At 39.7% G+C, this 21897-nt stretch overlaps 1 protein-coding gene across 1 annotated transcript in view; it reads right to left on the minus strand.

Moving 5' to 3' along the window:
• prex1 (phosphatidylinositol-3,4,5-trisphosphate-dependent Rac exchange factor 1) overlaps positions 1-21897 on the minus strand; it is a 209983-nt gene that overhangs the window by 89662 nt on the left and 98424 nt on the right. Inside the window, exons 10-13 of the mRNA XM_072240694.1 lie at positions 12299-12449; positions 10686-10786; positions 509-612; positions 274-323 (exon numbers count right to left, since the gene is read on the minus strand). Of these exons, the coding sequence (XP_072096795.1) occupies positions 274-323; positions 509-612; positions 10686-10786; positions 12299-12449 (406 nt within the window). The remainder of the gene's footprint in view (positions 1-273; positions 324-508; positions 613-10685; positions 10787-12298; positions 12450-21897) is intronic.

Below are 21897 nucleotides of genomic sequence, written 5' to 3' on the forward strand. Positions count from 1 at the left end.
AGTGTGTGCAATCTCATGTGTGACAACGCATCATGCAGCTACAAGAAAACTGTGTCAAAATTGGAAATTAATGTAGATTTCATAAAGAAATTGGACAAGTTATTTTGCAATAGATCTAAACAGATTATGAAATTGGAAAAAAGTAACCAATAAAATCCTAAAACCTCCATTTGAAATGCTTTGTCAGTCAGATGTTGGAAAGCCAATCCTTTATAAAGATGGCCTTATTGTTTACTCAACCTTACCCCTCTACAACATTTTAAAAAAACTTACTTTACCACTGGTGTGAAGAGACAGTGTAATCGACAGTACAACCTTATGCCCTGTCAAGAGGAAAACAAAAATCATGAAAAACTTTGGCATCACGTCACTAACAAAAGTCCACACTCTTCATTCAAGTTAAGCCAGTTGGCCAATGCTTCGTGTCACTCTTCATCTCACATGCAATCAGAATTGGCTAAGAAAATCAAACTGAACACAATGCTTTCTGGGTAATGGAGAACAGTACCTTAGATAAAATATCTTCCATCTCACTTCGGGGCTTGTAGGTTCCATCATCATACCGAAACCTGTAGAGTACCATCTCATTTTTGAAATGGTGTTTATCTGAAACTGAAGCATAAAAGTATTCATTAGAGAAGCCAGGACTAGGATACTGTCTTTGACTTATTCATCCCAAAATAACTTCCAATTTTACTAAGACTGATAAGTTCTTGGAAGTACTAAACAAACTTTGACCGATGCAAACTTTGCCATTCCCAAGTAAAATGTCTGGAAATTCTAACTTGACGATATGTTGAGGTGAGAGGTGATGGTTTTTTTTTTAAATTGGACCAATAAGGAGGCTGCTTACTGAACAGGTAATTGGAGTTCTAAGAGATTAATGAAGGAGCCAAGGGTACGTGCACCCACAAATTAAAAAGAACCGGCCAAGCACAATGTTTCATTTCTAGAGGAACAGGGTTAAAAGCAGAAGTTTGTTAAACTTCTGTGGAAGCTTGGTTAAACCACATTTGGAACATTGTGTAAAATGCTGGTCAGTATATAAGGTGCAAGATTTAGAAGAACTAGGTGGTGCAGTAAGGCTTCAAAAAAAGCAGAAGTATAAAACAGAGAACTGACTCAGGCTGAGATTTTTCACTCTGAAAAGCAGAAGACTGGTACTGAACTATTCAAGATTTCAGAAATATTATGGAAAAGGTTGAAAATTATAAAATAGATGATTTTTCCATTTATGGGGGGTCCAAAATGAGAGGTAGATATTGATAAATCCAATGGGAACTCAGGAAAAACTACTCTATTCAAGGAGTGAAAACAATATTTTTCACATTACCCCATGAGCAACTGAGGAGAAAAACATATACACAAGTAGGAGCAAAGGAAGCACTTGAAATAACGGGACTTGTTGCTGGTTTGGTTTTGACCGTGTCAAACCTAAAAGCCTGAAATGACCAGTTTATCTCAATACTATTTCAAAATATACTCCATATTCAGAAGCGTATTACACAGAATAATTACACCAACATTTTCATAAAATTAATTTATCCCCCTAATTTAACATTAAAATGTCATCTGTTATAATTTTATCATAATCTTAAACATTCAGAGGATACTGAAAGACTGCAACTAGCATCTGTGTAATAGCCTCTAAAAACCTTTAAGTTAAACAACAGTTTTATGGGACTAAGGCAATAGAAATTTGCAACTCAGTTCTCCACATTAACATTTGATCCAGCATTAACTCCAATTTTAAATCTGAGTTTGGTAGCTAATTGTTAACTAAAAGTATTAGATGTATCCATGATCCATGCTTGTTCGGATTCAGCTCACAAATCAGCCTGACCTCAATGAAGATCACATTAGGCTTTTATTCCAAAACAGCTGACTCCTGTTCCCTTACAACCACATGAATAAAGATCTTCCTTCACACAGAGATGCAAGATCCCAAATTAACTCGGATATATTACAGCATTTTGCAACTGTAACCTGGAGATTTATAAGGAGCTGCAGGCTAAAGAAAAACAATTAAAATAACACTTCATAATCTGCAGTCTGTGGGCGTTCATCTCTCATTCTACCGTTAGAATCAAGCCAGGAACACGACTCAATAAAGAACAGAGGAAAATACATCAGGAAGCACAATCATTGAAACCCAAAGAAGTAATATCACAGGAACCATTACCAAGCTAGATGGCAGAAACACATGCGATGGAAGGCTAGCACAATTGCACAGCTTTGAAACTCCATTTCAGAGCCCAAATATAGACAAAAGCACCTAATGCGCATGCACAGAAAATTCACAGACACCTTTGTGGCACCAGGAACACAGGGCGCAATGTGAGAAGGTATACCAACCACATCCAATTACAAATCCAACCTACACATCAATGACCACGATGCCTCCCTTCCTCAAAGGCTGAATGCCTTCCATGCACGATTTGGCTGATTGAATGATGTGGCACCGAGGAAAGCCCCCTGAGGAACAAACACGTTCCCTGGCCGCAGCCAGGGTAAGGACGATCCAAGGTCGGGATAAATCTGTGCAAAGCTGCGGGGCTGGACAACATACCTGGTCAGGTACTGAGGGGCTGTGTGGCCCAGCTAACAGAAGTCTTAACGGACATCCCTAATCCCTCTTTGAAGCAGTCCACTGTCCCAGCAGGCTTCAGGCAGACACCCTCATCGAGAGAGTGATGGTAACTGGCCTAAACAATTACCAACCAGTGGCACTGACTTCAACAATCAGAAAGTGCTTTCAGCAGCTGGCAATGGATCGTATAAAATCCCACATTCCAGCTACATTGGACCCTTTCCAGTTCACCTTTTGTTCAGACCAGTCCACTGATCATATCATAGCTAAGCTTTCCATTCCACCCTGTCCCACTTAGAAAATGATGCCTCTTACACCAGGATGTTGTTCATCAACTTCAGCTAGGCACTTAACATGATCATCCGTCAGAGACTGTCCTCGTTGGGGCTCAATACCCCTCTCTGTAACTGGATCCGGAGCACCTTGGCAGAAAGACCCCAGTCAATCCCGTTTGGCATCTACCTTAAATTCCATCAGGTTGAGAAATGGTGCTCCCCAGGGATATCTGCTCAGCCCACTGCCGTTCAAGCGGCTGACTCAGAAATGCACTGTCAGACCCAGCTCAAACCACATCAAGTTCACTAATGATATTACAGAGGTTGGCCTCATCAGCAACAAAGATGAGTCAGCATACAGGAGGTAGAGAGGTTTGTGAAATGGTGTGAGAACAAAAACCCGAGTCTCAATGTCGGCAAGGCAAAAGAAATGATTTTGGATTTCAGGAAGGCACAGGCTCTGCCATGGAGAAAATTAAGAGCACTAAGTTCCTTGGTGTGCACATAAAAGACAATCTAACCTGAACTACAACAGCTCCTCACTAGTCAAGGCAGAGCAGCATCTACATTTTCTGAGGAGATTGAGGTGTACAAGGCTCCCCACTCCCATTCCAACAACTTTCTCAGGAACACCATCAAGAGCATCCTGTCTGGCTGCATCATTGTGTGGCACATAATCTGCAAGACATCGGACTATAAGACCCTACAGAGGGCAGTAAAAAAAAATGCAAAGAGGATTCTGGTGTTCCCCTCTCCCCTATTTGCAACGTTTACCAGGAGCATTGTATACAATGGGCCCAAAGCATTGAGGATTCCTACCACCCATCCCACAGTCTCTTTGACCCACTACCATCAAGAAGGAGACACAGAATTATCAGGGCTAGGACTGCCAGACGGGGGAAAAGCTTCTTCCCTCCAGCTATAAAACCAATGAATAACCTGTCACCACCAAGGTCTCATCACTAAAACAGCAAGCTGTTTGCTGTTTACTGTACTGTTTATCTTTGCTGAGCAGTACATGCATTTTGAATTATATTTTATTACATATCTGTGGTAATATTATGATCTCTGTGCCATGTGTGATACATGTTTTGTGGGTGCACTTTGGTCAGGAGGAATATTGTTTCAGTTGGTTCAATGGTTGCACATACATAGAGTCAGATGACAATAAACTTAAACTTGATATCTAAATTCCTGTCTCTTACAATCCAGTTATTATAGACATGAATCTACATTTTAAAAATAGACACACTAAACTAGTGCTGATGGGGGAAAGAGCAAATTTATGGAATGTACAAGAGATGGTTTTCTAGATTAGTATGCCATGGAACCAATGTGAGAACAAACTACTTTAGATCTTCTATAGTGACATGATAAAAGGCTTGTGAGAAGTAGCTTAAACATACAGTAAAATGCTCTGCATATGTAAGGGGTCTCTGATGTTTCTGTAATAGAACCCTGGAGTATTTAATAACATAGAATATGCATCAACTGTATTAAGGTGGCTTAAAGACAAAAAACTAAGCTTGATTGTGAGCTGAGTCAAAAATAATGCTCTTCAGTTTAAACAGATTAGAAACATAGATAACCTTCAGCACAATACAGGCCCTTCAACCCACAATGCTGTGCCAAAAATGTACTTCAGAAATTACCTCGGGTTCCCATAGCCCTCTGTTTTTCTAAGCTCCATGTACCTATCCAGAAGCCTCTTAAAAAGACCCTATTGTATCTGCCTCTACCACAGCTGCCGGCAGCCCATTCCATGCACTCACCATTCTATGCATAAAAAACTTACCCGACATCTCCTCTAACTACTTCCAAGCACCTTAAAACTGTGTTCTCTCGTGTTAGCCATTTTAGCCTTGGGGAAAAAGCCTCTGACTATCCACACAATCAATGCCTCTCAACATCTTATACACCTCTATCAGGTCACCTCTCATCCTCCATCACCTCAAGGAGAAAGGGCCAAGTTCACTCAACCTATTCTCATAAGGCATACTCGCCAATCCAGGCAACATCCTTGTAAATCTCCTCTGCACCCTTTTTATAGCTTCCATATCCTTCCTGTAGTGAGGTGACCAGAACTGAACACAGCAAACCAAGTGGGGTCTGACCAGGTTCCTATATAGCTGTAACATTACCTCTAGGCTCTTGAACTCAATCCCACGATCCCACAATGCACTGTATGCTTTCTTAACCACAGAGTCAACCTGTGCAGCAGCTTTGAGTGGCCTATGGACTCGGACCCCAAGATCCCTCTGATCCTCACAGTGCCAAGAGTCTTACCATGAATGCTGTATTCTGCCATCATATTTGACCTACCAAAATCAACCACCTCACACTTACCTGGGTTGAACTCCATTTGCCACTTCTCAGCCCAGTTTTGCATCCTATCGATGTTTCGCTGTAACCTCTGACAGCCCCTACACTATCCACAACACTCTCAACCTTTGTGTAATTTACTAACCCATCCCTCCACTTTCTCATCCAGGTCATTTATAAAAATCATGAAGAGAAGGGGTTCCAGAACAGAACCCTGAGGCACATCACTGGTGACCAAACTCCATGCAGAATATGACCCATCTACAGCCACTCTTTGCCTTTTGTGGGCAAGCCAGTTCTGGATCCACAGAGCAATGTCCTCTTGGATCCCACGCCTTCTTACCTTCTCTATAAGTGTTGCGTGGGGTACCTCATCAAATGCTTTGCTGTAATCCATATACACTACATCTACTGCTCTGCCTTCATCAATGTGTTTAGTCACATCCTCACAAAATTCAATCGGGCTCGTAAGGCATGACCTGCCTTTGACAAAGCCCTGCTGACTATTCCTAATCATATTATGCCTCTCCAAATGTTCATAAATCCTGCCTCTCAGGATCTTCTCCATCAACTTACCAACCACTGAAGTAAGACTCACTAGTCTATAATTTCCTGGGCTATCTCTACCCCCTTTCTTGAACAAATTCTTTGCAATTTAGTTCAAAATAAGCAAAATATGAAATGTATGCTGTAGTGTTATGTTGAAAGCTGACAAATAGCCTGGAATGGCAGAAGTATGTCAAATCTACCACAAGGTGCCTGAACAAGATACAGAAAACAAAAGAGTTCCTGAAAAGTTCAAAGAATTAAATTGCTGAATCAAGTAACATTTTTGACAAAAATCTACACACTTAATATAAGGAGAATGCATAAGACTATGAGCTCCTATTTATCTGCTTTCAAGGAAAATTTTATATTGTTAAATCCAATACAAGGGCCTTAAATTTCAAGGTGGCAAACTCTAAGTTGGCTGCTGTTGACTGGAAAACTACAGTTGAAGATATGACAATCAACAAGAAATTGCTAACATTTAAAGCTTTATTAAAGTTTACAACAAATACATACTCCTAAGAACAAAAATAAAACAGAGAATATAGAGAAGTTAAAGATAAAGCCTTAGAAAATAAAAGAGAATAGCAAAAAAAGTTTGGAAATTTTTTCAGAACTCAGAAAGGCATAAGGATAAGGAAAGCAAAATACAAGAGCAGAGGCTAGGCGCAAAAGGAGGTGAAGAGCTTCAAAGATTATATAAAAGGTTGAAGGTAAATTAATGTAGATCCCTTACACTGGAGAAATTATACTGATAAAGTATTGCAGAGAAATTAAATGTGTCTTCTGCAGTCTTCGTGAAAGTTAAACAGATCATCTTATTTTTTTATTTTAAGTTTGCAACTCGTAGAATGGATAAAGAGAAAGCAGTTAGTTGATTTATTTAGGATTAAAGAGGCCTTTAATGAGATGCCACATAGAGATTACAGAACCAATCTGCAACATGCAGCTTTGGATATAAACTACTAGAGTGGATTAACAATCAAGAAGCAGTTGGAAAAGATGGGTCGTTTTCAAGTTGGAATACTCTGACAAGTAGAGTGCCAAAGAGATTTGTGCCAAGGCCCTGAAATTCACATGAAATTTGATGAAAAGATTATTCTAAGGGATCCAAGTTTCCTGATATTACAAAATCAATGATAGTGTAGACTGTGAAGTAGCTACAGCTGGCTAAGTGAATTAATGAGTGCATTGCAGGCGGAATTTTCAAAAAGATGTTTACAAAACTTACAAAGTTTAAAATGGAGTTAAAAGTCTTGTGTTCAGAACGACCTGGTGGAATTGTACACAAAATGACTCAAAGTTAATATACTGACATAGCAAGCAGTTGGGAAGGCAAATAATACCTTGCCCTTTAAGTTTAAGGATTATTGAGATACAGAAATAGAAACATATAGCCCCAGTTATATAGGGCCTGGGGAGATCACATCTACCTCCCCATTGATGCATACAGTGAAGGTTCAGTAGATTAACTTCTGCTTGTCATACAAGGAGAGAACACACAAATCTATCCTCCCAAATTTCGAAAAACAAGTGTAGAACTTTCGAGGCATTCAAAATTCTAAACAGCTTTACAGAGTGGATGCAGGGATATTCCCCTGATTGAGGTATTTAGACTCTGAAAATGCTGCTAGAAAAGAGCCAGAGGCAAACAGCTCTTTGTGCTGTAATCATTCAATGAAAACAAAAGGCCCACCATTCAGGACAGAGATGGGAAAAATAACCTCACCCACAAGCGAGTGAACCTTGGAAGTTATCTGCCCAAGGCAGGTTAGAGGCTCAGCCCCCAAGCATACCCAAAGTGCAAATCTGGTAACTTTTTGATATCACTTGAGTCAAAAGTTGGTATCAACACAGAAAATTGCCACTAGTGTTAAAGATTAACTATTATCTTCTTGAATGGTGGAGTTGGCTTGAGAAGTTGATTGAACTACTCATGATACTCTGAAGCTTCATGCTCCCAAGGTCAGAAATGAAAATTCTCACTGATGAATGCACAAAGTCTTATTCTCAGGGAAAAAAAAGCAGTCACTGACTACATGCAGTAAGATGTGGACCATGCTTTTGCATGGATGGTTAAGTGGCCTGTAACATAGATGACAGAATGACTAGCTCTTCAAAAGAGTATCTAGTTCCTCCAGAAACAAGTTACCAATGTATGCAATATCGTCTCGACTGACCAAAACATTGGAAAGCCACTTAAATATGACTGCACAAGCAAGCATACAAGCAAGTACCCAACAGCCTATAACATGCCAGAACCCACAAGTCAGGAATGTAAAGGACTTTTCGACAAATGTCAGATGGATGGAATCCCAACACAGACAGCTCAACAGCACTGCATTTAAAGTAATCCCTTTCTTAGGCATGCGCAACCTCACTTATAAGGGAATTTCAGATCTAGACACGAATGCTCACCTTGACATTAATGTTTAGTTTGCAGTTGAGTTAATTCTTTTATTTTATCATAGGTTCTGGAACTAAATCTAATTTCAATACATTTGAGTGGGTTCCACTATTGTCACTTTTACTGCCAAGCTCAGGCTTTTAGTTTGTCCCAGCAGCTCCTTTAATAAATTATTACCATCATGTATTATTAACTTGTCCTTTGATTCTGCTGCTGAAGAAATTCAATATCTGAAGGAGACAAGTGTGTAATAATTCAGAACATCTGGGAGATGGCCAGGGCAAAATATTCAACCCGTAAATCTTCTCCCCATTAAACTAAGCTCCAAGTTACTGTTCAAACCAATATCTCAACTGGATCAACAGTCACCCTGTTCCATCCATCTGTGGGATTTCAGCTGGCACAATCTCAGCAGACCCTTTTCCACAATTGAAGATGCAAATGAAATATTTTTTTGTTACATAGTTTGACATTTATGGAGAATGAAAGTTTAAACTAATTTGAAAAGGACATAATTACCGAGGCTACAGTTTTAGAAAAAGACATCACTAAAATTTGGTTCAGAAGGCAGTGATTTCTTACATGAGCATGGGAAGACAGATTAACAATGGCTGAAAAAAAAGGTCAAATCGGTTGGAATATAGGAGACATTTGACAGGGGAGCTAAAGAAAATCATTAAAAAGTTGTGAATATCTGGAGGGGACTGTTTCAAATGGTGGCAGAGGCAGATGAGCACCTGAACAGCCCAAACCAACAAGACCACCAGAACCCAAGGAAAGAAAGTGGGAGCAACTCAGCAAGCTCCAGTTTCGGCTCATGCGATCTGAATGTATCGGCACCAGAAATAATGTTTCTACTGTGGACTTTAGCACAAATCAGACAACTGGCTTCCAAATTTAAAAAAAAATATTCAGCTCTTTCATAGTATTCACATCGATAACATTTGAGACAGAACTAATCATTGCTTTTAAATAGAGGTCATCCAAAAACTGATCCAATAACACTAGCAGTACAAAACTAAGGACAGCTTACTCCAGTGGGGTGCTGATGTTCTGTAACTGAATTTGTACACAACTTTCCAAAAAGGAATCTGTTAGAGCTGTTATTGTTGATGACCTTCAAGCAATATTTCTCAATGAGACTTTCTGGTCATAATAATGATTACATTTCTATTTATGAGAGTTTGCTCAGCATGTACTGACAGTTGTTTGTCTAACAGTGACTATCTGGCACAAATATCTCACTTTTTGGTAAGCACTGCCAGATATCCTGAGTTTGTGAAAACTGTTGTTCAAATTCCCATTTCTTCTGCAATTTTGAAAATCTCTTTCAAGTAATTCATCAGCAATTTCAACCTGAAAATCGCATTTCCCATTTCCAATATGAGTCTCCAACAAAACCTAACACGCATCACTTCAGAATTTAAAGCAGAGAACTGCTTTTAACAGGGCTATCATGTTTTTAGCAATTGTTGGACAATATCACTCCATGAAACTGTAAGCTACATGGTTAAAATAAAGCTGACATTTCACAAGTTAGAAATGTGACGACTGATCATGAGCATAGGTGAGAAACCTCAATACTCTTCGACTAACCTAGTTTAATTTTTCAATCTTTACATTGCTACCTGCAAAAAATGCAGCTGCTACTCAGAAAATGCTACACATGTACAATGTACCAATCAAATTCAGTTTCAAATCTCAGAGTCATTGGCTTTTAAATGGCTTTTCAAATCAATGGGAAACAACATTAAGTGGGAAGAAGAGTGTAAAATAGATGGGCAGTTATACAAGTTAATTTTCTAGTAGGCAAGTTAAAAATGATACCATATTGCCAAAGTGCTCCTGTCATGTGATCCTGCATTACATAAAGATGATCACTGAGGGAGGGGAAGGATAATTTCAATATTCCATATGCACAACGTGCAAGTCGCTGTTTACTGCACTGAGAAATAAATGGTGTTCTGCATGGCACAAACATCAGATTGATACTCGACAAGTCAATGCATTGTGACCAGAGTTACCTTACTGCAATACAGTGCATGGTCATAAGACCATAAGGCATAACAGCAAAATTAGGCCACTCAGCCCATCAAGTCTCCTCCGCCATTCTATCATGCTTGATATATTATCCCTCTCAGCCCCATTCTGTCTTCTTTCCTGAACCTTTGACACCCTTACCAATCAAGAACCTATCAACTCCACTTTAAATATACCCAATGACTTTACCTCCAAAGCTGTCTGTGCCATTAAATTCCACAAATTTACCACCCTCTTGCTAAAGAAGCTCCTCATCACAGTTTTAACTCGCAAATCATGCAGAACATAATTTATAAGAACTCTATAACAAATTAAGAGAAGTTGACAACTGGTGTTAATAAGCTTCATCTTTAGGTACAGCAGTGTTTATGACAGTTGCCAGAAAATATATTTCATTCATGATTACATGGTTCATCATATTGACAGCTGCCTCAGACTTAGAAGGAAGAAAGAAACCACTTCCTCTATGGTGTATGTTCTGGGATTGCCTGAATATACTCACCATGATGAATAATGCCATTCTCAAGCAAAGCTTGACCCAGATTCACTCCTTCCTCAGCTTTACTGATCTCCCCTATCTCCATCAGCCAGGAAACAAACTCACTGCAAACAGAACATTAAACAGAAATTTCATTCAGGATGCACCACAAAACGGTGTCTATTAATGGTCTAATTAGCATTGTCTGTGATTTTTAAAATGCAAAAATTTAGTCTGAATCTTAATCTGAATAGAACCCGCACAGAAAAAAATACCTTCAGAAAGCTCAAGCTCATAACAAATATCTATCAACCAATTAAAACATCAAATGATAATTTATTGTTCTTTAAAAGAAAATATCCTCAATTAAATGGCAAACTGTTATAAACATATGAAGCAAGATGTTTGTATTAAGATGCATGCTCATTCCCTAGTACTTGTTTGTCATCTGAAGAACACAAACCCAAGAGTTACTTTGGCACAGTTCATAAGCTCCAACAAGTGCCTAATTCTCAAACCAGACTTCAAGATTGAATTTTATTAGAAGCCAGGCAACAGCCTTTTCAAAAACAAGAATGAAATTTGTTTTTAATTTACTCAAATATCATGCATATATACCCAGCTGCCAGGAATCAACAAGAATTTATTAACAAAATTGACTTTTTATTCTAATCTTAATCCTTCTTGTGAATACTGCTTATTTTACGCTATGTGCCTGTGGTACAGCTGTACGCATGTTTTCATTGCATCTGTGCTTACATGCACTTGGCATAGACAGTAAGTTCAATTTTGACTTTGCTGGATTGTTTAACATACTGCTATTACTTTTGGAAGGAGGGGCAGTTTGCATTCTCGTGTAGGTGAAGAATTGAAACCCATATCTATATTTTCATCACTCTTTTGTAAGAGATTATAAATTAATCAATATGCAAGGATATCAGCTGCATAACTATTAATTTGCTTGGGTAATATTGGCTAACTTATTCTTTGAACATTTTATAAAATAAAAAATTAAAGTCAGGCCTTGACAAACAGTACTATAATAAAAGCATACAGTATCTGAATGGAAGTTCCGGCAAACTAATTAGATCATTGTTGATGAAATTCCAAGAGTATTTTTGACTTGAGCAAAAGACAACTATAACTTGTTATTTACAGTGACTACAAGGGATCATTCATACATTGAATTCAAGAGCTATTGCCAAGATACCCTCTATGCAACATGTACTTTTGAAAGCAAATAACAAAAACAAATTAACATAATCAGCAGAACACATGCATTCAAAAGAAAGTTGAATTTATGATATCATCTGTTTATAACCATTGTACAAGTATCCTAATTTACAATGGAACTCAGTGGGATTAATAAAAGTTAAGGTAACACACAAACCTTGCGCATAGCATTTAATAAAAATATATTCATCTCACATTTGAGTTCATTTCAATTTTTTTTTTAAATTTCATTCAGCACCCACTTAAAACAAAAATTGTTTAATTACATTTGCATTAGGTAAAGTCTGTGCAATTAGACTCAGAAAGTGTATCTGATTTGGCGAATTATATTAAGGTTGACAGGAAATCCAGTATTTAGCTATTCTAGTTACATGAATAGAGCATGAAAATTAATGAGGCCTTACTTGCCAAGAAAGCACTTAGGGACTATAGACAACTTTCTCCTCCTGTCCTTTATAAGATTTGTTTTTTTGTTCATCATCATCATGTGGTAGAGTTTCTCTCCTTTCTCCGAGATCATGGCATATGCATCTCGCTCCATGCCCAGTTTCAGACCTAGGAAACAAAGTTGAGAGACATGCAAAAAAAAGTTAAATGTTTTTGGAAGCATTCCACTGTATGCATTGCTTAAAACTAAAAGCACAGCTATCAGAATCAATAAAGCTGCCTGGTGCTGTTTTGTTGATGAATAGAGGGCATGTGCTATGATGTGTGAGTATCTGGACAAACTTGGACTATCTTCTCTGGAATGGTGGGGGCTGAGGGGAGATCTGATACATTTATAAGATATGAGGCATAGATAGAGAATGCAGAGTCTTTACCCCGGGGTTGAAATATCTGACACCAAAGGGCATGCATTCAAAGAGAGGAGGCAAATTCAAAGATGTGTTCAGCATGTTTGGTGCTGGGTTTGTGGTGGAGCTAACACTTCAAGGATGTTCAAGAGGTTCTCAGAGTGGTATGTGATTGTGCATGAAATGTTATGTTATGGACACAGTCCAGGCAGGAATGATTAGCTTATTAGACATTGATTACTAACGTCATTGACTCAGCACAATATTGTGGACCGAAGGGTCTGTTCCTCTACTGTATTGTTTTAGGTTGTCAGTGAAGGCACTGAGCATTGTCTCACAGGGGTTAGGTGAAAAAACACAAGCAAAATATAGGGTGGAGATCCTTCAACATTTTCAAGTTTTTCCTTCAAATAACAAACTGTACTACATTTAACTATACGCACAGTTGTAAGATGGCTCTGACAAACCACAGTGACTTGTTGCAGGCAGCTTACAAAACTCCTAAATATACTTCTTCTGAACTACTCTCACTGGAGTCTGCAGTCTGTAATTTCCCTGTAAGTAATAGGCTCTTGAACTGTCTGAACAAACTAGTGATTTCACAATTTTTACTGAAGGACTCAGTGGACTTAACATTTAAGCATTCAGCAACAGCACCTTTAAGCAGAGGAAAGCACATTGTTATTGTCACAATGGAGAAGGGGACGTTTCCAAGCCTGACTGAAATGCCAAGGTACGAAATTTCCTCTATGCAACATCTTGTTATCAAATGCACAGTCGCTGGAGAACAAGATTGGGGACCTAAGGACAAGATTGCTGTATCGGAGCAAAATGAGGATTTGCTGCATTCTCTGTTTCATGGATACATGGCTCACTCTGGGCATGCCAGGTATGTTGATAAGACCTGAGGGTTTCTTGATACACAAGATGGACCAAACAACTGATTCCAAGAAGGCAAAAGATGAGAATCTGCATTTCATGATAAACTCTTGTGGCGCTCATTCACAGCAGTCCTGTCACAATCTTGACCCCCAACTTAGAACATCTAATGATTAATTGCTGGCCATTCTATTTACCAAGAGAGTCCTCCTGCATGTTCCGGACGATAGTTTACACATCACCAAAGGCCAATGTTAAGCAGGCCATTGAGTACTGAGTGATACCATCAGCAATCCCTGATACCTTTCAAATCATTGTCAAACACCTCAATCAGGCTTGTTTGATGAAATTTCATCCCAATTATGATCAACAAAGCACCTGCAGTACCAGGGATCCCAACACACTCAATCACTACTTTACGACCAATAGGAATGCCTAATGTTCCATGCCCTAGACTGCATTTTGGAAAAGCCAGTCACCGGGCTGTCTTCCTCCTAAATGCATACAAGCAGCGGCTACAGAGCAAGGCTCCAGAGATGAGGATTACAGAAAGGTGGTCATAGGAGTCAGAGGAGCAGCTACGGGATTGCTTCAGGTTGGTGCACCTTCATCACAAATTTTATAAAAACAGTCGTAGACAACTGTATCCTCCCAAAATCATTCAGAGACTTCCTCAACCAGAAGCCGTGAATGAACCATGAGATAAGCAATCTGCTAGGGGCCAAATCAATGGCATTCAGGTCTGGCTACCAAGAAAAACACAAGAGGTGCGAGTACAATCTCCGGAAAACCTTGTCACCTTGCGAAATGGCAATTCTAGATCAAACTGAACTACAACAGTTGTGGCAGGTTTTGAACGCTATCATCTTCTACAAAGTGAAACCAAGCGACATAGGTGACAAAAAGGTTTTACTCCTAGATGAGCTCAATGATTTCAAAGCTCATTTTGACTATTAAAACACGGAGGAATATTCACAAACATCCACAGCCCACAATGACCCTGTGACTTCAGTCTCTAAGGCTGACATGACAGCATCCTTCAGAAGGGTGAACCCACGAGAAGCGTCTGACCCAGACAGGGTACCTGGTCGACTACTAAAGGACTGTGCTCATCAAATGGCTGGGGTGTTCACCAATATTTTTAACCTCTCACTTCGGCAGTCTGAGGTACCCACTTGCATCAAGCCGGCTTCAATTATACCAGTGCCTAAGAAGAACGTGGTATCGTGCCTCAATGACTATTGTCCAGCAGCGCTTGCATCCACTGTGATGACGTGCTTTTAGAGGCTGGTGATAAAACATATCAACCCCTGAGGAGAGACTCGTATTTGCCCCAACTTGCCTGTCATCACAACAGGCCAACAGCACATGCCGTTGCATTGCCTCTTCATTCAACTCTGGAACATCTGGACAGCGAAGAGACACACACACACACACACACACACACACACACCAGGAAGGTCTTCATCGACTAGTGCTTGGAAATCAAAACCATCATCCCCTCAAAACTAATCAATAGGCTTCAGGACTTCAGTCTCAAAACCCCCTTGTGCAATTAGATCCTCCATTTCCTCACTTGCAAACCTCAGTCAGTTTGGATTGGCAAAGGCATCTCTTCCACAGTCTCCATCAACACAAGTTGTGTGTTTAGCCCCTACTCTACTCACTTCATGTTCATGACTGTGAAGCTAAACACAGCTCCATGTGTGGTGAAGGGTATACTGACTGGTTGCATCACCGTCTTGTATAGAAACACCAATGCCGTTGAATGGAAGAGCCTACGAAACGTAATGAATATGGCCCAGTCCATCACGGGTAAAGCCCTCCCCACTACTGAGCACATCTAGATAGAGAGCTATCAGAGGAAAGTGGTATCCATCTTCAACGATGCCCACCATTCAATCCATGCCCTCTTCTCGCTACTGCCATCAGGAAGGTGGCATGAAAGCCTCCAGAGCCACACCCCAGGTTCAGAAACAGTTATGACCCCTCAGCAATCAGGCTTCTGAACCAGAGATGATTACTTCACTCAATTTCACTCACCCCATCACTGAACTGTCCCTACAACCAATGGACTCACTTTCAAGGACTCTTCAACTCATGTTCTTGATTTTATTTATTTATTATTATTATTGTTTCTTTCTTCTTTTCATGTTTGCACAGTTTGTTGTCTTTTGCACATGGTTTTGGGGTGGTCTTTCATTGATCCTATTGTGTTCCTTGTATTTACTGTGAATGCCCGTGAGAAAATGAATCCCACGGTTGTCTATGGTACTTCAATAATAACTTCGAACTTTTGAACTTTGACACAAAGATTAAATTTGCATGTGATTTTTCAAACATGCCCAGGCAGTTCCACTTCATGACTGTGCCCTACAATGAATAAGAAGCTAGGGTTTTTTCTAATTTCAAATGACGTAAAGGATCAAACATCAGAAAATACAAGGGCTACTCAAAAAGAAGTTCAAGGATCATCTTTATTCGCCATATACATTGACACGCATTAGGAATTTGCTGTGGTGTGTTGTTATCTTGGCATGCAACAAGAAAGCTACATTCAATAATTAAAAATAATAAAGAATTACATAAAAATAATGCTGCAAGTATGGAGATGGAATAACATATGCATAAACACCAGCATGTATTTACAATGTAAACAGCATTATAAAAAAGTGGTGTAAAGTGTTACCAATGCAGTGCAGTAATTGGGGGGGGGGGGGCGGTCTAACGAGAATGGTTAATCAGATTAACTACCCTCAGGGAAGAAACTTTTAAGATGGCATGTTTTTTTTTCTTTTAATTTCCCTATAGCACTTTCCAGAAGGCAGCTGATGGAGAAGGTAGTTTGCTGGGTGATGGCATCTGCAATGATTTTCCTATCATCTTTTTTGTCCTGGACACATACAAGTCCCTAGTGAGGCAGACTACAGCCAGTGACTTTTTCTGACTGAACTAACAGTTTGTTATTGTCTTTCCTCTATTGTGAGAGAAAGGTATACCGAACCAGACATTGAAGGCTGATGTGAAGATGCTCTCTATGCACCAGTATGTTGTGGGGAAGATAGTATTTTACCAATGGGCACAAGTACATCCTCTACCAAGATTAGATATGGCCCTGAGGGAGTTAGATATGGCCCTTGTGGCTACGGAGATCAGGGGGTATGGAGGGAAGGCTGGGGCGGGGTTCTGAATTGGATGATCAGCCATGATCATAATAAATGGCGGTGCAGGCTCAAAGGGCCGAATGGCCTACTCCTGCACCTATTTTCTATGTTTCTATGTTTCCATATGAGGTCCTGCATAATAATGATGTCCAGGAACTTGAAATTAATGTCAACTTTAAGTTGAAAATGTTCAGTAGAATGTGGAGTAAGCTTTTTGCGATCAGTTAATTTTGACATGGAGCAAGAAATTCAACTGTCCAAAATATCAAGGTGTGCACTTCTTTTGATCAGGATCCAAGTACAATCCAACTAAAACTGGCAATAATAACCATGGAAACTTATTTTTCCCTTTGAGACATGCCGCCCAGAAACCCACCAATTTAACCCTAGCCTAATCACGGGGCAATTTACAGTGACAAACTAACCTACTAACCGGAGCGTCTCGGGACTGTGGGACGAAACTGGAGCACTCGGAGGAAACCCACAAGCACAAGGGAAAGAATGTACAAACTTGCTTACAGAGGACACTGGAATCGAACCCCAAACTCAGATGCCCCAAGCTGTAATAGAGTTGCACTAACCACTAAGCTATGGTGGCTCAAATTTTGAGCATCCCAGAAAATAAATTAATCTTGCGAATGAAAGCTGATGTTAAATTACTTAATATGGCAGTCGTCACACAATACCAATTTACTGCTCACTTGAAAGTGATTGTACACCACAATAGGATCCCAGCCTTAGACTTTCTATTGTTGCCATGGTATTTACATGGGTTACCCAATTGAGTTTCAACGTATTACCATGTCATTCTTCATGCAAGTGCAAGCAACTTCATTTCTTGACGAGCTACGAATATAAAGAATCACTGTGTATCATCCACAAACTTTTTCTGACCTAATGATAGAGGGAAGGTCACTGATGAATCAGCCTCTAAAGCTATTAAAATCACAAAATGAAAAAAAAAGGCCAGGGGATGAAGGCCTACTGCAATATTCAACTTTATTGTAATTTGGAGAAACAGCACTAACAGATCATTCTGTCCCAACAAGACCCTGCTGCCTAATTACACCCATGTGACCAATGAACTTGCTAATGCATATGTCATTGGAATGTGGGAGGAAACAGGAGCACCTGGAGGAAACCCATGCAGTCACAGCAATTCTTTTCAGACAGCAGCAGAATAGAACCTGGCTCGCAGGCATTGTAGCATTATGCTAACCACTACACTAGTGTACCACCCCTTGCACGGGATGACAGGAAAAATGAAAGCCACAAAATCTTCATATACTGGAAATCTAAAAGCTGTGACTGCTATGCAAAATAACTTCTGAGTCAATGCAAAATAAATTCCGAGTCTGTAGTTAGTAACCATTTCCATAAATGCGAAATACTCAAGTTTCAATATCAATGCGATGTGTGTCTGCAGAAAGAAAAACACATTACAATGATGCCATGCTTAACTCTGTAAAATCCATAAACCTGTAACATCCCCTTCAAATGAGTTCCACAGTAGAAGGAAGATTCTGTATCCATGCCGTAGAAATAGCTCGGACCCAGTCATGGCAGCAAAGGTCACAAGTTTGAATTTTGGGCATTTCATTCTCCATGGTCCAATTAAAATCATAAGGATTGAAGCTTGATTTAATTACAATAAATGCTCATTCACGAGACAAATTTGAAAAGATGTTGTCACATTTTATCAATACTGGAATGATTGATATATATTTATATATATAAAAATAAAATGTCCGGACACAGGTCGAATGGGCATCAAATGGGCATTTCTCTTTAGAGAAGGGCATACACGTGATGTCTTGATTAATTTCAGCACGTCTCTTGTTAGGTTTTCTTGCATTGCTATTTTGCTCTTCCGTCATAGTTGCCAATGGCGATGAAATTTCATGGTCCACTTCCAAGTTATTATAATTCCAAGTAAAAATAACATATATAAAAATAAATTTTCATTAGTTTATTCCAGTAAATGGTAATCAATGGTGTGTCTAGCTAATTCTGCCAGGTTATTAAAAAATCCCATATTGTAATTTGACAGTCGAGGTGGAGGGCATAAATGAATTTCTACCTCTCCCTTCATTCAAACCAAATTCTTATTTAAGAGAGTAAATTTTTCCCCTATTTGCCCTTATACTCAGATACGATCTGTTGGGCCAATTGGTTAAGGCATTGGACTAGCAACCTGAAGGTTGTGAGTTCCAGCCCCAGCCGAGGTAACGTGTTGCGTCCTTGAGCAAGGCACTTAATCACACATTGCTCTGCGACGACACTGGTGCCAAGCGGTATGGGTCCTGATGCCCTTCCATTGGACAACATTAGTGTTGTGGAGAGGGGAGACTTGCATCATGGGCAACTGCTGGTCTTCAATACAACCTTGCCCAGGCCTGTGCCCTGGAGAGTGAAGACTTTCCAGGTGCAGATCCATGGTCTCGCAAGACTAACGGATGCCTTTAAGATCTGTTGGGTTAGCTTTCTCATCCTACTTTTGAAAAAAAATACCTAAAGAAAACAAATGGATCAGGTTTTTTAAATCTTTGAATACTATAGGCATTTCCCCAGAGCTGCATACTTTTGATAAAGGTAGCTTTCTCCATTCTATAGTCTTGTATACTACACATAGGTTCTCAGGCAAATTAAGAGATCAAATTTATTCCACAAGATGCTAAATTGGAAGAGGCTCACAGTCAGATGCAAGCCATTTATTGCGATGCATATCTTTCAACTACTTGACTAGCCAGGGACTATGCACTCATTCAAGTTCATGCCTCTTGAATCTCACACAGTCACTGCTCATGACTTATCCCCTTACTATATATAACTATCTATTAATATTTCTTGACTGATACTTAATTGGCACAACAAATTACTTTTCCAAATGTCATCATTACAGTCAAACTCCATTATATCACATGGCAAGCCAAATACAATCCAATTTACCATGCAACTTAAAATGATTGATTCTAATGTAAATTCATGCAATGACGGTGGGCAAAAATTCATGTGGTGGTCAGCTATGTAATACCTCATCTGATCAAGTTGAAGACCCTGGGAAGGTCAATTACAATTTACATCCCTTACTCAAACATCTAATATACTAAAGTAACAAAAGGAAATCTGCTCATTTAACAACCACACAAATCACAACATCACCATAAGCTATTGTGTGGGTTTCCTCCCGGTGCTCTGGTTTCTTGCCACATTCTAAATGTGTGATTTAGTGATATAATCAGTCACTGCAAATTGCCCCGGTGTGTAGGTGAGTTTTAAACTTTAGGAGGAAATTCTGGGATTATGGGAAGGAAAAGAAATGAGGTTAGTGTAAATGGAATTTGTGCATTGACCCAATTATCATGAATGGTTAGCATGGACTCAGTGGACCAAAGGGTCTGTTGCCAAGTCAAAGAATTCCTGACTCAAGAAACTCAATCTTTCTTCATACAATCAACCTCTTCACCACAGGAATTAACAAAGTGAACCTTCTCTGCATTGCCTGCCACGTAAGCACAGCTTTCCTTCAGAGCAAAGGCCAAAATTAGACAAGATGCTTCAGGGGCACTCTTGCCAACACCTTGACAAGTTTCATTACAAAAAACATAAGGAGAGAAAAGATGAAATATGGAAGTTAGCTAGCCAAAAACATCAAATAGGATACCAAAAGTTTGTTTCCAGATATATAAAGGGTAAAAGAAAGCCCAGAGTGCCTAGCATGGATAGAAGATTGGCTGATTGGCAGGAAGCAAAGAGTCAGAATGAAGGGGGCCTATTCTGATCGGCTGCTGATGACAAGTGGTATTCCACAGTGGTCGGTATTGAGACCACTTCTTTTCTTGTTATACGTCAATGATTTGGATGATGGCATTAATGGCTTTGTGGTCAAGTTTGCAGATGATGCAGAGTTAGATGGAGAAGCAGGTAGTGCTGAGGAAGCAAGGAGGCTGCAGGAGGACTTGGACAGATTGGGAGAATGGACAAAAAAGTGGCAGATAGAATATAGGGAAGTGAATGGTCATGCACTTTGATAGAAGGAAAAAAGGCGTAGACTATTTTCTAAACAGGGAGAAAAATCAAAAATCTGAGGTGCAAAGGGACTTAGGAATCCTTGTGCAGGATTCCCTAAAGGTTAACTTGCAGTTTGACTCAGTGTAAGGAAGGCAAATGCAATGTTAACATTCATTGTGAGAAGACTAGAATACAAGAGCAATGATGTGATGCTAGGCTTTATGAGGCGTTGGTCAAAACTCACTTCGAGCATCATCAGCAGTGTTGGGCCCCTTATCTAAAAAAAACATGCTAGCATTGGAGAGGTCCAAAGGAGGTCCACAAGAATTATTCTGGGAATGAAAGGGTTAAGGAATGAGGCGTGCTTAATGGCTCTAGGCCTGTGCTCTCTGAAGTTTAGAAGAATGAGGGAGGATCTTACTGAATCCTATGAAATATTGAAAGGCCTACACAGAGTGGATGTGGACAGAATGCTTCCTATAGTGGGTGAGTCTAAAGCCAGACGAACAGCTTCAGAATAGAGGGGCGTCCATTCAGAACATAGGTGAGAAGGAGTTTTCTTTAGCCAGTGGGTGGTGAAACTGTGAAAGTTATTGCCACGGATGGTTGGGGAGGTCGTCATTGAGTATATTTAAAGTGGAAATTGATAGGTTATTGGTTAGTCGGGAGATTGATAGATTTTTGGTTAGTCAGGACATCAAAAGGTTAAGGGGAGATGGCAAGAGAATGGAGTTGAGAGGATAATATATCAGCCATGATCGAATGGTGCAGCAGACTCAACAGGCTGAGTGGTCTAATTGTACTCCTCTGCTTTGTGGTCTTATTAAAATTTTGCATTAGGTCAATATACCATTTGTCATTCTAATTAATTTTTGCCAAGCTTTTGTTTGTCAAGGATCAGGACCCCACATCCCTTTAAATTGTAGTCTCACTACATTTACATAACATTTGCTCTTTTTTCTTCCAAAGTGGATTTTCCCACTTGATACTCCACCTGACCACTCCTTCCTGCAATGTGCCATATTACTTCCCCTCAACCAGAACTTCAGCCAGCTCCATCATTGGCACGAGCCTCCCCATCATAAAGGACATCTTCAAAATACGATCCCTCAATAAGGTGGCATCCTTCATTAAGGACCCCCATGACCCAGAACA

Source organism: Mobula birostris, chromosome 2, assembly GCF_030028105.1.
Source record: "Mobula birostris isolate sMobBir1 chromosome 2, sMobBir1.hap1, whole genome shotgun sequence".
NCBI lineage: Eukaryota > Metazoa > Chordata > Chondrichthyes > Myliobatiformes > Myliobatidae > Mobula > Mobula birostris.